General features: G+C 38.2%; 1 protein-coding gene across 13 annotated transcripts in view; it reads left to right on the top strand.

Annotated features, from left to right (window-relative positions):
* Window positions 1-16,270, top strand: part of CHD9 (chromodomain helicase DNA binding protein 9) — a 159,808-nt gene that overhangs the window by 57,796 nt on the left and 85,742 nt on the right. For 11 of the 13 annotated variants that reach the window (XM_059668047.1, XM_059668041.1, XM_059668040.1 and 8 more), the window contains one exon: window positions 1,220-2,839. In XM_059668047.1, the coding sequence (XP_059524030.1) occupies window positions 1,289-2,839 (1,551 nt within the window). In that variant the 5' untranslated portion in view covers window positions 1,220-1,288. Of the gene's footprint in view, window positions 1-1,219; window positions 2,840-16,270 lie in introns of those variants that run through there. The other 2 variants (XM_059668050.1, XM_059668049.1) reach the window with 1 other exon arrangement.

Raw genomic sequence — 16,270 nt, 5'->3', positions numbered from 1 at the left:
GTGAAAGCTCAGATTGTAAAATAAGAATACTCGTGTTTGGAATCTTTTTTATTGAGGAGGAAATGGGGGTAGGGGAGGTCTAAAGCCCTCTCTTCCTTCCCAGCAATCCAAGAAGCACAATTTGAAAACAGTGTTTACACAGTGCTTGATATTGATTATTTACAAAAGCCCTATAAGATCAGTACAGTACTATTATAATCTCCATTTCACAGGTGAAAAAACTGAGCTTCAAAATGATTAAGTGATTTGTGTAAGATTACATAGTGAATCAATGATAAAACCAGGATTCCAACCTAACCAGAATATTTGCAGAGCCTATGCTTTTAACTGCTATGCTTTTAAGGCCCCTTGTAGAATGAATTATCAATGAAAGTAGGATTCTTTGACTGAGAGATAATGGAATTAAACTTTAAATTGTATAACTGAGTTACTTGTGCTTGCGTGTGTGAAATATATATAACAAAATTTACGATTTACATTTTAAAGTATACAGTTTAGTGAGGGCATTCTTAGAATAATAAAAATGAAATATTGCTTAAAAGAACTGCTTTCGAATCTTAACTTTTGTAGTATCTATTAAGGATCAAGAGGTTTTGTTTTACATTATAACATTTTAAAAATTGATTTGATAGAGAAACATCAATTTGAGGATCTCATGTCAGCTTTCTTAAAAGACATAACTTTGAAGTATAATACATATATATTTATTTAGGGAACGATGGCCATTTCATGGTTTGAGAGAGAGTCTGACATACCATTCTCAAGTTTACATTCTCTTATAATATACTAGTAGCCCTGTGCACAAATCCATGCGCCAGTAGCTCGCTGCTGTCCTCCTGTAGCTCCCGCCGCCCTCCCCCCATGCCTCCCTCATAGCTTGCTGCCCTGCCCCCTCCTATAGCTCCCTCCGCGCCCCCCCCATTTCTCCCTCATAACTTGCAGCCCTGCCCCCTCCTATAGCTCTCCACCGCCCACTTGTAGCTCGCTGCCCCACCCTTCTGCTGATCTGTGATCCAGTCGTTATGCGGTCGGTCATTATACTTCACCATGTAATGACCATTTGCATATTACATCTTTATTATATAGGATAATTTATTATATGTTTTTAAATCATGTTTTTATTTGGTGATGTGTATAAATGATGTTCTATATAAATTTTATAGAACTTTAATGAGTACTCATTATTAAACTTTAATTGCTTTTGTTCTTATTTTTCTAGGATTCTGACACTTCATGACATGTCGTTACCTAGAGCAGTAATGAACATGGACCTGTCTCGGATTAGTTGATGACTTTTGGAAATGATCCAATAATTTCTACTACAGAGAAGTGGATACTTCCTTTGGAACGAATAACCCAGATTGTTAGTGAATTTTTCAAGATGACAGATCCAATGATGGACTTTTTTGATGATGCCAATCTTTTTAGTGAGACCTTAGAAGGTTTGTCAGATGATGCATTTGTACAACCAGGACCTGTTTCACTAGTTGATGAATTGAACTTGGGTGCAGAATTTGAACCTTTGCACATAGACTCATTGAATCATGTTCAAGGTACTCCAACGCATCAGAAGATGACTGATTATGAACAGTTAAATCAGTTTGATTCAGTGAAATTTCATCAGGTTAATCAGTCTTTTGGTAGCCCAGCTGAACATGTGTTATCTCCACACTCTCAGTTTAATTGTTCTCCAATCCACCCCCAAAACCAACCCAATGGTTTATTTCCAGATGTAGCAGATGGCAGTCCAATGTGGGGCCATCAGACAGCTACTAGCATTTCAAATCAGAATGGGTCTCCTTTCCACCAACAAGGACATTCTCACTCTATGCATCAAAACAAAAGCTTTGTGGCACACCATGACTTTGCCTTATTTCAGGCCAATGAACAACACACACAGTGCACTTCACTGCGCTCGCAACAAAACAGGAATAATCTTAACCCAGGGCAAAATTCTGTCAGCCAGTCTAAAAATTTTATGGATGTTAATGTTTCTGGTCCACACAGAGTCAGTGTCAACCACCCACCACAGATTACCAATGCATCTACTTCACAGCAGTCTCTTTTGATGCAACAGTTTTCTCAAACATCAAATCCTTCAGTGCACTTTCTCAAGTGTAGCAACCGGCAAGAAGGAAATTTTAATGGACCTTCTTCAAATATGACATCTTGTTCTGTCAGTAACTCACAGCAGTTTTCTTCACATTATTCCTTTTCTAGTAATCACGTATCACCAAATAGTCTTCTCCAGTCCTCTGCTGTTCTTGCACCCAATCATACAAATCAGACTTTATCTGATTTCTCTGGAAGTAATTCCTTTTCACCTCATCGGGGAATCAAGCAAGAATCTACTCAGCATATGCTCAATCCCAACACATCACTGAATTCAAGTAATTTCCAAATGTTGCATTCAACACATCCTCAGGGTAATTACAGCAATTCAAAATTATCTCCTGTGCACGTGAACTTCCAGGATCCTGTTGACTCAGGAACGCAAATGGGCCATTTCAATGATCATGTAGAAACTAATGGCTTTTCATCTTTAGAAGAGAATTTACTGCATCCAGTGGAGTCTCAAACTGAGCCATTCACAGGACTTGATCCAGAAGACCTCCTCCAGGAGGGTCTCCTTCCCCAGTTTGATGAGTCAGCGTTTGGGCAAGATCATTCAAGTCATGTTTTAGATCCTGACCTTGATCGGCACTTTACTTCACATCTTGTAACACGGCCTTCTGATGTGGCTCAAACTCAGTTTCATTCTCAGGCTCGGAGCTGGCATTCATCAGTTTCTAATCATCAGCATTTACATGACAGAAATCGCCTATGTTTACAGCGACAGGTATGAAGCTTTTATTTTGGTAATTTGGGGAAGGGTGGGCTTTTACTACGTTAATTTTATATGAGACATAATCAAAATTGGTTAAACTCAGTAGTTCTATTAAATGAGTATGCAGATTTTGACAGTTTCCTATTTAACAGAGTTACATTTGAAAATAATTTCATTGATGTACTCAATGCAATGGACTCTTACATTTAAAAAAGTATAAGGTTTTAAGGCCTCTTTTGTAACTTTCAACTATAATTGCCTTTAAAGGATTTATTATAAAAAAGTAAAAATGTAATAACCATTAAAAAGGAAAACAGCCGAGGCCGGTTTGGCTCAGTGGATAGAGTGTGGGCCTGCGGACTGAGGGGTCCCAGGTTCGATTCCGGTCGGGGGCATGTGCCTGGGTTGCGGGCACATCCCCAGTGGGAGATGTGCGGGAGGCGGCTGATCGATGTTTCTCTCCCATCGATGTTTCTGGCTCTCTGTCCCTCTCCCTTCCTCTCTGTGGAAGGTCAATAAAATATATTTAAAAAAAAAAAAAAAAGGAAAACAATATTGGGAACATTTTATTGCATATGATGGACATAGGGTTAATATTCTTATAAAAAGTTCATGTGAATTGATAAGCAAACTTTAATAGTTTTTATTGATTTTAGAGAGGAAGGGAGAGAGAGATAAGAAATGTCAATGAGCGAGAGACATTGATCATCTGCCTCCTGCACACCCTCCTCTGGGGATCGAGCCTGCAATTCAGGCATGTGCCCTGACACAGAATCAAACCGGTAAACTCTTGGTTCATGGGTCAGTGCTTCACTATTGAGCCACACTAGCTGGGCCATAAGCAAACTTTTAAGTTGATAAGTAGATAAAGCATATAAGTTGAAATTCACAAAAGAAGAAATTGAATTAGCAAACAACATTCAGAATAATATGCACCTTTAATAATTCAGTTTGCAGCATGGTTTTGTTTTCACCTATTAGAAAAATATTTTTAATGTTAATTCTGAATGTTGGAAAATTTATGGTGAAATTGGAACTTATATAGTTTTGTTAATTGATACAAATATTTTGGAAAGAAATTGGATGGCATAATTGAGTATCAAAATACTTTGTTGCAATCATCCAAACATAGCAAAAAGCAATATGTTCACAAAGTAATTTATTTTACTATATCTATAAGGGACAACTAATGGCAGCATAGTGTTTTATTATCTCCATATTAGATTTTAATTAGGCATTAAAAATATGACTTTGAAGACTGACACTGAGAATTTGTTAATAGCCGGGGAAAAGCATAATTCAAAATTACAATCACTGTGAAGTGGTTAATGTTAGAATTGTAGGCTCTGGCCTTACCTGGTTTGGCTCAGTGGATAGAGCATCGGCCTGTGGACTGAAGGGTCTCGGGTTGGATTCCGGTCAAGGGCACATGCCCAGGTTGCAGGCTCAATCCCCAGGGGTGTGCAGGAGGCAGCCGATCAATGATTCTCTCTCATCATTGATGTTTCTCTCTTCCTCTCTGAAATTAATAAAATTAATAAAAATATATATTTTTTAAAAAGTGTAGGCTCTGGTACCAGACAATTTGGGTTAGAATCTTGGCTCCTGTTGCTTAGTAGCTTGTGACTTTTAGCCATTTATATAATTTCGATGTGTTTCACTAGCTTCTTCTTATAAAAAGTATAAATGAGGAATAAGAATAGGATCTAATAGGGCTTTGGTAAGGTCTATAAGAGATATAACATGTAACAGTACTTAGAAGCATGCCTAGTATGTAGTAAGTACTTAATAAAATGTTTTTTTTTAAATATATTTTATTGATTTTTCACAGAGGAAGGGAGAGAGATAGAGAGAGTTAGAAACATCGACGAGAGAGAAACATCGATCAGCTGCCTCCTGTACATCCCCCACCAGGGATGTGCCCGCAACCCAGGTACATGCCCTTGACCACAATCGAACCCGGGACCTACAATCGAACCCGGGACCTCTCAGTCCGCAGGCTGACGCTTCTGTCCACTGAGCCAAACCGGCTTCGGCATAATAAAATGTTTTTATCACAGTTTGAAAATATACTGTTTAATATGTTGTTTAATTTTCACAGAATGTGAAAAAAATATTGGAAGGAATAGATTGTTTTAGGGTAGTGAAATACACTTTTCTTTGTTTCCTATAGTTCTTGTCATGTGACTATATATACTGTAAAGATGTATTTAATGTAATATTTTATCATTTTCTGTAATCTTTTAAAAATAAGGATTCTTAGTATTTCAATACCTTGGTTACCTGTGAGATTTGGTGAACAATGAAATATGCCATCGTTCTTAAAATTAAGTATCTAGGGACCATTTTCTCATTTCAAAGCCTTGAAGTGTTTGAAGAAGATAAAACCTTTATCTTTTCCTTTAGGTTGATTTTAGTTCTGTTTCAAATGGTATTTTTATTACAATTTTTAAAATGTCTAGGTATATTTTAAGATACTTAAAAGGTACTTGTAAACCTTCCCCTGCCCTTCTTTCTGTGGCCTGAGTGGAATATTATGATTTTGCTCCCTCTACTGGAAGAGAATCAGGCATCTTAGTTGGACCTTGGGAAAAACCTCTGCTGATTTGAATTTGGTGTCATCTATTCACTATGTATGTAGATTTCTGACGAGTTTGACTAATCAATGTGTGTAGCATATAGGTAATGTTAAGAAGCCTGAAATTTATAAACTTTTCTTAATTTTATTATTCTAAGATCTTGTCATCGTTTAAATTTTCCTTAATTCATGTTTTTCTAAACATGTTCTGCTTTTACAAAGAAGTAAAGACTCGACTCCCTTAGAGTTGGAATAAATGGAGGATAATTATAAATAACTGAAGTAGCCCCTAATACGAGCATATCTTAAGAGAAATTCTTTTTATACCCATCATAAGAAGCCTTTCATAAGTCTCACCTTTTTGTTTCAAAGTTTATTACGTGTTCAAATATTGATAAAGGGCGGCCAGTTGGAATATTTTTTTGACTTACTGAAAGTCTGTTCTCAAGTTTCCTGTTATTTGTATTAAAAGTGATATTTGGGCCCTGGCCGGTGTGGTTCAGTTGATTGGTGTACTGTTTCGTGGACCAAAAGGTGACGGGTTCTATCCCTGATCAGGGCATATATCCAGTTGTGGTTTGATCCCCGGTGGGAGGCAGCCAATCAATGTATGTCTGTCTCTCTTTAAAAATCAATTAAAATTTTTTTTTAAAGAGTGATATTTGGGAGTTGCTGTGATTGTGGGAGTGAAGAGCAGAGGTGGATTGGTAGAGAAGGTAGGGGATTATTATGATGATTATGGATTGCATATAGGTTTAATGCAGTGGTTCTCAACCTGTGGGTTGCGACCCCTTTGGCGGTCGAATGACCCTTTCACCGGGGTCGCCTAAGACCATCAGAAAACACATCTATAATTACATATTGTTTTTGTGATGAATCACGATGCTTTAATTATATTCAATTTGTAACCATGAAATTGGGGGTCACCACAACATGAGGAACTGTATAAAGGGTCGTGGCATTAGGAAGGTTGAGAACCACTGATCTATATGGATCTTTAGGTTCCACATATAAGTGAAATCATACGGTATTTTAAGTAGACCATCCTGCATATCAGATATTTACATTACAATTCATCACAGTAGCAACATTACAGTTATGAAGTAGCAACGAAAATAATTTTATGGTTGGGTCACAACATGAGGAACTGTATTTAAAGGGCCAGAAGGTTGAGAACCACTGGTTTAATGTGTACTGAATTATAGTTCACATTCCCTAAATATGTGAAATTCAAATGGTTTAATATGTCTAGTGTGTGACAAATTTTGGCAGAGCATGTAAGTTTTATTCTATATAATATTTGACATGTTCTGAATGGTAATGGTTACTAATAGCCCAAATGTTATATTAATAAGGAGTTCTTATTTAATTATTATGGTGTTTCCCCAGTTTCTATGGGAAAAAACCTTTTTTTTAAGTTTAAAAAAATTCTCTTATTTACAGTAATTTCATTTCAGACTAAATTAATTTTATTAAATATGTATAGAAGTTAAAAGATTAAAAAATAATAGCGTGGCAGAATTTTTGGTTTATCAAAATTGAAAAAGGGCCCTGGCTGGTTTTGTTCAGTGGTTAGAGTGTTGGCCCATGCACCAAAGGGTCTCGGGTTCGATTTCCGGTCAAGACCATGTACCTGTTTTGCAAGTTCAATCCCTAGTCCTGTTCAGGGCACATGTGGGAGACAATCAATGTGTTTCTCTCACATCGATATTTCTCTTTCTCTCTTTCTCTTTCTTCCCCCGCCCCCTCTCTCTCTCTCTGTACCCCTCCCTTCCATTCTCTGAAAATCAATGGAAAAAATATTCTTGGGTGAGAATTAACAACAAAATTTTTTTTTAAGTTTAAAAATGAGATATATTTGTTATAGCCAAAATAATATACAGGGTGTGGCAAAAGTAGGTTTACAGTTGTTTGTATGAAAAATAGTACAATAATTAATAAATAATAATAATACAAGAATACACTGTTTCATGTACTCACAACTGTAAACTTACTTTTGCCTTATCGTGTATTCTTTAGTTTGTTTGAAAATTAATGGGAAGCACTCTATTTAAAATTCTAAAATACTTCAGAGAAATTTTGGATATGCAAAGAATATTTCTAAATCTTGATTTTTCTTATTCCCCAGCTGAGGTGGGGAAGTTGTGGATATAATTTCAAATGTCTTAGAGTACCCTGAATTCAATCATAATAACAATGAATATTGCTGAGAACATCCTATCTAAGAATAGACAAACATGGTAATTGACCATACCTTCGCTACGCCTCCCATTGGCAATCAGCGAGATATACAAATTAACCACCAACAAAGATGGTGGTTAATTTGCATACATAGGCGCAAAGCACCAGAGAGAAGACTGAAGGCGGCTCCAGCCGGAGCAGCAAAGGCTTGAAGGCGGCTCCGGCCGGAACAGCGAAGACTGAAGGCAGCTCGGCCGGAGCGAAGGCCTGGGTCCCGGGTGCGGGTGCTGGAGGAAAACCGGTGCCGGCAGTTAGAGGAAGGGAAGGCCTATTGCACGAATCTTTTCGTGCAACAGGCCTCTAATTTCTTACGTAATTGACTTTAGAATTTTGCCACTTAAAAAAGAGAAAGGGAAAAAAGGTGACATGCTATAACAAGTGTATCTAAATGTAAGTACTTAGAAAACATAATAGAGAAAATATTAACATACTTATTTTTTAATTTTTTTATTGATTAAGGTATTACATTTGTGTCCTTATCCTCCCATTACCCCCTGTCCCATACTCATGCCTTCACCCCCCTGTTGTCTGTGTCCATTGGTTAGGCTTATATGCATGCATACAAGTCCTTTGGTTGATCTCTCCCCCTTACCCCCACCCTCCCCTACCTTCCCTCTGAGGTTTGACGGTCTGATTGATGCTTCTCTGTCTCTGGGTCTGTTTTTGTTCATCAGTTTATGTTGTTCATTATATTCCATAAAGAGTGAGTTCATGTGATATTTATCTTTCTCTGACTGGCTTATTTCGCTTAGCATAATGCTCTCCAGCTCCATCCATGCTGTTGCAAATGGTAAGAACTCCTTCTTTTTTACCGCAGGGTAGTATTCCATTGTGTAGATGTACCGTAGTTTTTAATTCACTCATCTGCTGATGGGCACATAGGTTTTTTCCAAATCTTAGCTATTGTAAATTGTGCTGCTATGAACATAGGGGTGCATATATCCTTCCTAATTGGTGTTTCTAATTTCTTGGGATATATTCCTAGAAGTGGGATCACTGAGTGAAATGGGAGTTCCATTTTTTAACTTTTTGAGGAAACTCCATACTGTGCTCCACAGTGGCTGCACCAGTCTGCATTCCCACCAGCAGTGCACGAGGGTTCCTTTTTCTCCGCATCCTCGCAGCACTTGTCATTTGTTGATTTGTTGATGATAGCCATTCTGACAGGTGTGAGATGGTATGGCATTGTCGTTTTGATTTGCATCTCTCAGATGATTAGTGACTTTGAGTGTTTTCATATGTCTCTTGGCCTTCCTTCTGTCTTCTTTTGAAAAGTATCTATTTAGGTCCATTGCCCATTTTTTGATTGGGTTGTTTATCTTCCTTGTAAGTTGTATGAGTCCCCTATAAATGTTGGAGATTAAACCCTTATCGGATATAACATTGGCAAATATGTTCTCCCATGCAGTGGGCTTTCTTGTTTTGTTGATGGTTTCTTTTGCTGTGCAGAAGCTTTTTATTTTGATGTAGTCCCATTTGTTTATATTCGCTTTAGTTTCCATTGCCCTAGGAGCAGTATCAGTGAAGAAATTGCTTTGGCATATGTCTGAGATTTTGTTGCCTTTGGATTCCTCTAGTATTTTTATGATTTCCTGTCTTATGTTTAAGTCCTTCATCCATTTTGAGTTTATCTTTGTGTATGGTGTAAGTTGGTGGTCTAGTTTCATATATTCACTTATTTTTATCTCTTTTTAGAGCAAAGGAATCTTGAGAGACTAATACTATAAACTTTTCATTGTTCTATTATTAAAATACTTTCTACTGTTTTGTAATGCAAAAATCTTTTCATTTGTATCTTGTTTGGGAAGTGGAAATTACATGGATCACTGTGATCTCAATGTAAATTATAATTAATGTACAAGTTCTATAGCAGTGAAAAGTATTATGTGGGATAGCTGAAATAGCAATCAAAACAGGAAATAGAATTTTGGGATATACATAATTATTTATAATTTCTTGTTGGCGTTTTTTCTCTGAATTTTACTTTAAAATACTACTTCAAAAAAAATTAAATACTACTTGAAGCACATTTAAAATACTGGGTTTTTTCTGATTAAGAAATTTAATATGTTTATTATTTAAAAAATTGGACCACATAGAAAACAAACAGATGAAAAATAAGTTATTTGTAATATCACTACCAAAAGATAACACTCTTGACATTTTAGTGTGTACTTTTCCAATGAGATTTGTTGTCTGTCTCGCTTCTCCCCTGTACCTACATATTTTGTTCATTTTTAAGAAACAAAGTTAGAATCATAGAGTTCATGCTGTTTGGAAGTGTGTGGAATATTAACTAGTTCTAATGACCTTTATGAAACTCTGTACTGCTGTTTTGTAGAAGAGTTGAGCTCTGCATTGCCTTCCAGGAAACAGTAACAGAAAGTAGTTGTTCGCAATAGCTTTAAGGCTGTTAGTCTGTGGCGTGCATACTTAGGGTGAGAGGTGAACAGGAAGGAACTTCCAAGGGTGAGGAAGAGGCATCTGTTGGTGAGAAATTAGTGGATTAGTACAGTATGTGAAGAGCATGAGATTCAAGTCAAACTTCACAGTGGTTCTTTAAATACAAATTTTGTTGTATTTAATTTGATTGGTGAGGTGTACTTCCAGATCCCGTAGTACTACATAGTTATTTACTTATTATAATGTCTGAAATTGAAAATAATGTGTTAGGGGCCACTGAGCCATTAACTTTATTTCTATAATGATAACATGAACATAAAGTTTCTTTGAAATACTTACATGGGTGATCAGGTTTCTTTGGGTAATAGGACTGAAATGATTTTAAATTATGGAATTATTTTAATACAAGATGGTGTGGGTAATATATGGACAAATGTAGTAAGCACACAGTTAGGAGGAGGCTTGAACTGTACTTTTCAGTTTAATAAAATCTGGTAATTTCCTGTAGTCAACTATGCAAATATTACCTTGCACATTTATTATGCAAGTAATACCTTACAAATTATGCAAGGAGTGAATTTTATTATATATCTGTGTTTTGGAAATGTTGCATTTTTACTGCTTTTATTTGTTCATTACTTACTAGATATCTGCCGGATGTAAGAGATTATGCTGGGCACTGAGGTTCGAAAATGAATAAGATGATCCTTAGCCTTTGAACTCAAATTAAAAATTGTCCTGCTTCCCCATTGGTCTGTTTTAGAATTTCAGAGCTGTTCTCTGCATTTCTGATTCAATTTCGGTTGTCAGTTTCTAGCACTTTCACTTAACCCTCCAGCTTAGTGTTTTGGAATGAGTGATTTGACCCATCTATTTAAAAGTAGGTTTTCTTCTAAGTTTCTAGATTAGCTTTTTGTTTCATAATGTTTTGATAGTCTCTAATTATTTGATTATTCAGATACATATTATATCATGTACATATAATATACAACTAAGGTCCAATTGCTTTTGTAAATGGCAGAGCCAAGAAAGCAGGGCCTTTTCTTTTGAGCTACTTAAATTAATTATAAACTAAGTCTATTCTCTGTGTCATTTCCGAGTCTGATTCTATTGGTTGATTCCTACCCCCTCTCATCCCCAATGTAGGTTGGTATATTCCTGCTTTTTTTGCATGCTAGAAAATTTTTGAATGGATGGTACAAATTGTGAGTTTTTTCGTTGTTGAGTGATGCAATGTTTTACATTCCAGAAATATTCTTGAGTTTTGTTTTGGAACACGGTTTCTTGGAAATTGGTTTATCTTGATAAGATCTGTTTTTGAAACTTCATTAGGCTGGACTAGACCAGTGTATAGCCTAAGGCTAATTTCCTCCCACTGCTGCCACCATAGCCATGTTTTCTGTCCAGTGCCTTGTGAAATAGAAGGATTTTCACTATGGCTGATGGAAAGATGTACTATTCCTGGCCATAGTGAGGTCTCAGCTCCTTTCAGGCGGTTTGTTTCCTGGGCCTTGGGTAGTCTCTTTACAAACTGGTAGTGCTGATTAGTTACTTATCTGAAGCCTCAGAGGGGACCTTCTGAAGATCTCTGGAGGTCTTTCCTGTGAAGCTCACTCCCCTCCAGACCTTGCCCGGAAACTAGCCTCCTTGGCTTCCCTGGACTTCAAGTCTGTCTCTTCTACTCAGGGGTACTGTGACATTTCACCTGGGGTTCTGCTCTCCTTGTTCTGCCGCTGAAAAACACGCTCCTTGTCAGCCCTGCTCATTTGCATCCATTCTCTTAGGGATCACTGTCATGGGTTGCCTGATGTCCAGTGTCTAAAAACTATTGTTTTATATGTTTTGTTTGATTTTTCAGTTGTTTCAAGACTGAAGGTAAATCCAGTTTCTGTTAATCCATCTTGGCCTTAATTAGAAGAGTATAACACCATATTAATGATTGTATAATCCTATCTAATAAAGAGGGAATATGCTAATTGACCCTCACACCATTGCAAAGATGATGGCGCCCACAGCCAATAAGGAGGGAATATGCTAATTGACTGTCACGTCCCCAAAAATGACAGCACTCACAGCCAATAAGGAATATGCTAATTGACTGTCCTGCCCTCAAAGATGGCGGCACCCACAGCCACAGATGGCGGTGCCCAGAACCCTCAGCCCCGCTGGGGCGGCAGGCGCACAGCCTGCCTCCAGAAACCCCTAGTCCTTTCAGCGCCCCCAGCTGCCCCTGGTCGGCCCGAGGCACAGGTAAGCCTCGGATGGCGATACCCAGCCTCCCAGGGCCACCCGAGGCTCAGGTAACCAGGGCCGGCCGAGGCTTGCACTGCTGGCAGTGGCAGCAGGAGAGGTGTGATGGGGGCGTCGCCTTCCCCTGATCGCCAGGTCACCTACTGCCCCTGAGGGCAGGCCGGGCTGAGGGACCCCCCTCCAGTGCATGAATTTTCATGCACTGGGACTCTAATCTATATATATAAAAACCTAAGCTACCGTTTGTTAGCTATGATGCACACTGATCACCAGGGGGCAGACATTCAATGCACAGGCATGGAAACATGGAACAGACTGATGAGTCTCAGAGGGAACGGGGGAGGGAGGGGGACGGGAAGAGATTAACCAAAGATCTTATATGCATACTAGAGGCGTGGTGCAGCAGGGTCTCTCAGCCTGGCCTATGGGGATCATGCCGAAACCAGCAGTCTGACATCCCCCAAGGGGTCCAGGATTGTGAGAGGGGGCAGGCCAGGCTGAGGGACCCCACCGGTGCACAAATCCATAATTTATTATGTAGAATACCATAATTTATTTAACCAGCTTATTTTGGACGATGAATATCTTTCCAGATAAAGTATGCTTCTATGATTAGACAGATTCTTAGAAAATCAAGGTAAATGTACAGACTTTCCTTTGAAAATTTGTATAATTATGAATAACTAGAGGCTTAGTGCACAGATTTGTAAACTGGTGGGGTCCCTCGGCCTGGCCTGCAGGGATCGGGCTGAAACCAGATCTCCAACATCCCCTGGGGGGTCCTGGATTACGGGAGGGCGGTTCTCAGGTGATGCACCCTGGAATCAGGCTCCCTCCTCATCTGAAAACCGCTGCTGCCAAGTGACTGCAGCTTGGCAGCTCCTGCGTTGAGTGTCTGCCCCCTGGTGGTCATTGTGTATTATAGCTACTGGCCAATTGGCCAGTTAACCAGTTGGCGGGTTGGCTGATTGCTTAGGCTTTTATATATATAGATAAGTACAAATAAATCATGAATATTCAGCAGCTATACTCATGTTTATGGCTTTACATATATTTTCTCATTTAATCTTCAGAACAGGTCGGAGGTAGATATTATCATCTAATGTTTTTACAGATAAAGGCTTGAAGGATAGGATGGTTAAATGCTTGCTCAGGGTCAGACACCTGGTAAATGGCACACCAAGGATTCAGATGTAAGCAGTAGGACCATGGAGCCTACATCACCCTCTGTTGCCTTAGAGCAATGGTTCTCAACCTGTGGGTTGCGACCCCTTTGGGGGTCGAAAGACCCTTTCACAGGGGTCGCCTAAGACCATCGGAAAACACATATATAATTACATATTGTTTTTGTGATTAATCACTATGCTTTAATTATGTTCAATTTGTAACAATGAAAATACATCTTGCATATCAGATATTTACATTACGATTCATAACAGTTGCAAAATTACAGTTATGAATTAGCAACGAAAATAATTTTATGGTTGGGGGTCACCACAACATGAGGAACTGTATTAAAGGGTCGTGGCATTAGGAAGGTTGAGAACCACTGTCTTAGAGTGTGTGAATATTGAAGCTGGACATGATCTACAGCCAGATATCAGTTACTTAATACTGTTGCAACAAATTATCACAAATTTGGTGTCTTTAAAGAACACAAACTTATCTTACAGCCCTAGAAGTCAGAAGTCTGAAATGGATCTCACAATGAGCCGTTGGCAGGGCTACGTTACTTTCTGGAAGTCTAGGAGAGAACTCATTTTCTTGCTTTTGCCAGTTTATGGAGGCTGCCCACATTCTGCACTTGTGGCTCCCTTCTGTCTTCAACTCCAGCATGGCTGATAGAGTCATCCTCTCATTACATGACTCTCTTCCGCCTTCATTACATGACTCTCATCCGCCTTTTTCTTCCACCTACCCTTAAGATAATCTAGGATAAGCTCCCTCCATTTTAAGGTCAGCTGATTAACAACCTTAATTCTGTCTGCAATCTGAATTCCCCTTTGCTATGTAATTTAACATTCACGGATTTGGGGGATTAGGCAGTTGATATCTTTGGGGGCCATTATTCTGCCTATAAACCATGAGGCCAATTAGAAAATATTTAACTAAAGAATTAACAAGGGACTGTTTTATGATTTTATGACTTCACATTATAAAAAAACATGTTTGAGTATCTTATCTTTTAGCAGAAAAATAATTTCTGCTCAGTCTTTTCTCTCTGCTTCTCATACTAGGAATTGTCTAGTGGTCTAGAGTGAAATGATTGGAGTTGGGCTATTTGGACCTTATGGTTTCAGATTTCTCAATAATGTATACTTAAGTAATTTAAATAAAAACAATTTTGGGGGGGATAAAACTCCCACAAAATTTTCATTTATTCAACAATTGTTTGGTAAACCCCAGCCCTATGCCAGGCATTGTGCTAGGTACTTTCTAAAATATATTTTTATTGACTTCAGAGAGGAAGGGAGAGGGAGAGAGAGATAGAAACATCAATGATGAGAGAGAATCACTGATTGGCTGCCTTCTGCATGCCGCCCCCCCCCCCCCCCCGGGCATGTGCCCTTGACTGGAATAGAACCTGGGACCCTTTGGTCCGAAGGCCGACGCTCTAGCCACTGAGCCAAACCAGCTAGGGCTGCTAGGTACTTTTTATATGTCAACACATTTTTTTTTTTTAAATATATTTTATTGAGTTTTTACAGAGAGGAATGGAGAGAGATAGAGAGTTAGAAACATCGATGAGAGAGAAACATCAATCAGCTGCCTCCTACACACTCCCCACTGGAGATGTGCCCGCAACCCAGGTACATGCCCTTGACCGGAATCGAACCTCGGACCCTTCAGTCCGTAGGCGGACGCTCTATCCATTGAGCCAAACCGGTTTGGCTATGTCAACACATTTTATCCTCACAATAATCTTATGATGTTACTGGTGACATCTTAATTTATAAATAAAGAAACCAGATTCAAGGTACAACAGCTTATAAGTCACAGACCCAAGACTTGAACACAGATTTGAGAAAAGCAGGTATTGGGAAAAGATAACAAAGTTATGATTTTGTAATACATAATTTAGTATTTTTACTTAATTGTTTAAATAATTATTTATATAATGTTCTAAAATAATTTTATAATTTCAAGTTAAATCATAGTCATCTTAGATATTGAAGTATTTCAGGAATCATCACTATTTTTTTAAATCAGGTAATCTGATTTCCAAAGTGTTAACTGTATTTTATTTTAAAAAACGCTATCAACTCTGTTACATTATATCATCAGCACTTTCTTCATGTTACTCATGTGGTTGTATCGCTTACTGAATTGAGCCATAATGACTCAGAAGTTGAATGCATGAGTTTTTGTCATCAGACAAATAAGCTGTTTATGAAAGAGAGGAATTAGGTCGTTTTCATCTTTGTTTTTGGCATCAGCCATTTGTTTCTCAGTTCCAGTGTTGGACAGTTAACCTTTTGAAAGTGGGCTTTCATGTGTAAGTCTCTGATAAAGTGGAACAAACACTGAATTTAGAGTCAGGTGAAATGGGTTCAAGTCTCGACCCTGCCATTTACCATGATAGTGGTCTTAGGCAAGGTACCGTCTCTGCAGTTTTCTCATCTGTAACGTGTATTTCTATATTGCTGGCATTTCTGATTAGTAAATGTGATAATGAACAATGAATTTGAAAGTGCTTTATAAATTATAAAGTCAGCTTGTTGTTTAATAATGATTTCTTGCTCTAAGGGTTTTTAAACATTTATTTTTAGAAATAGAAGGAACTTTAATCATTAATCAAGTTTTAAATAGTTTACAGTTGTAGAGGCCCAGATATCTGTGTAGTCTATGTAGCTTTTAGTGACACAGCATAAAAGAGATTCCCTAATCCTAGTTCCTTTTTATCCTTTTTCTTACATAACTGTTTCTTCACTCATTTTTGTGCAGGCTTGTCCTAATATTTCTGAGCCGCA

The sequence above is a fragment of the Myotis daubentonii genome, chromosome 15 (assembly GCF_963259705.1).
Source record: "Myotis daubentonii chromosome 15, mMyoDau2.1, whole genome shotgun sequence".
Classification (NCBI taxonomy): Eukaryota; Metazoa; Chordata; class Mammalia; order Chiroptera; family Vespertilionidae; genus Myotis; species Myotis daubentonii.
This window is presented reverse-complemented; position numbering and strand designations above follow the sequence as displayed.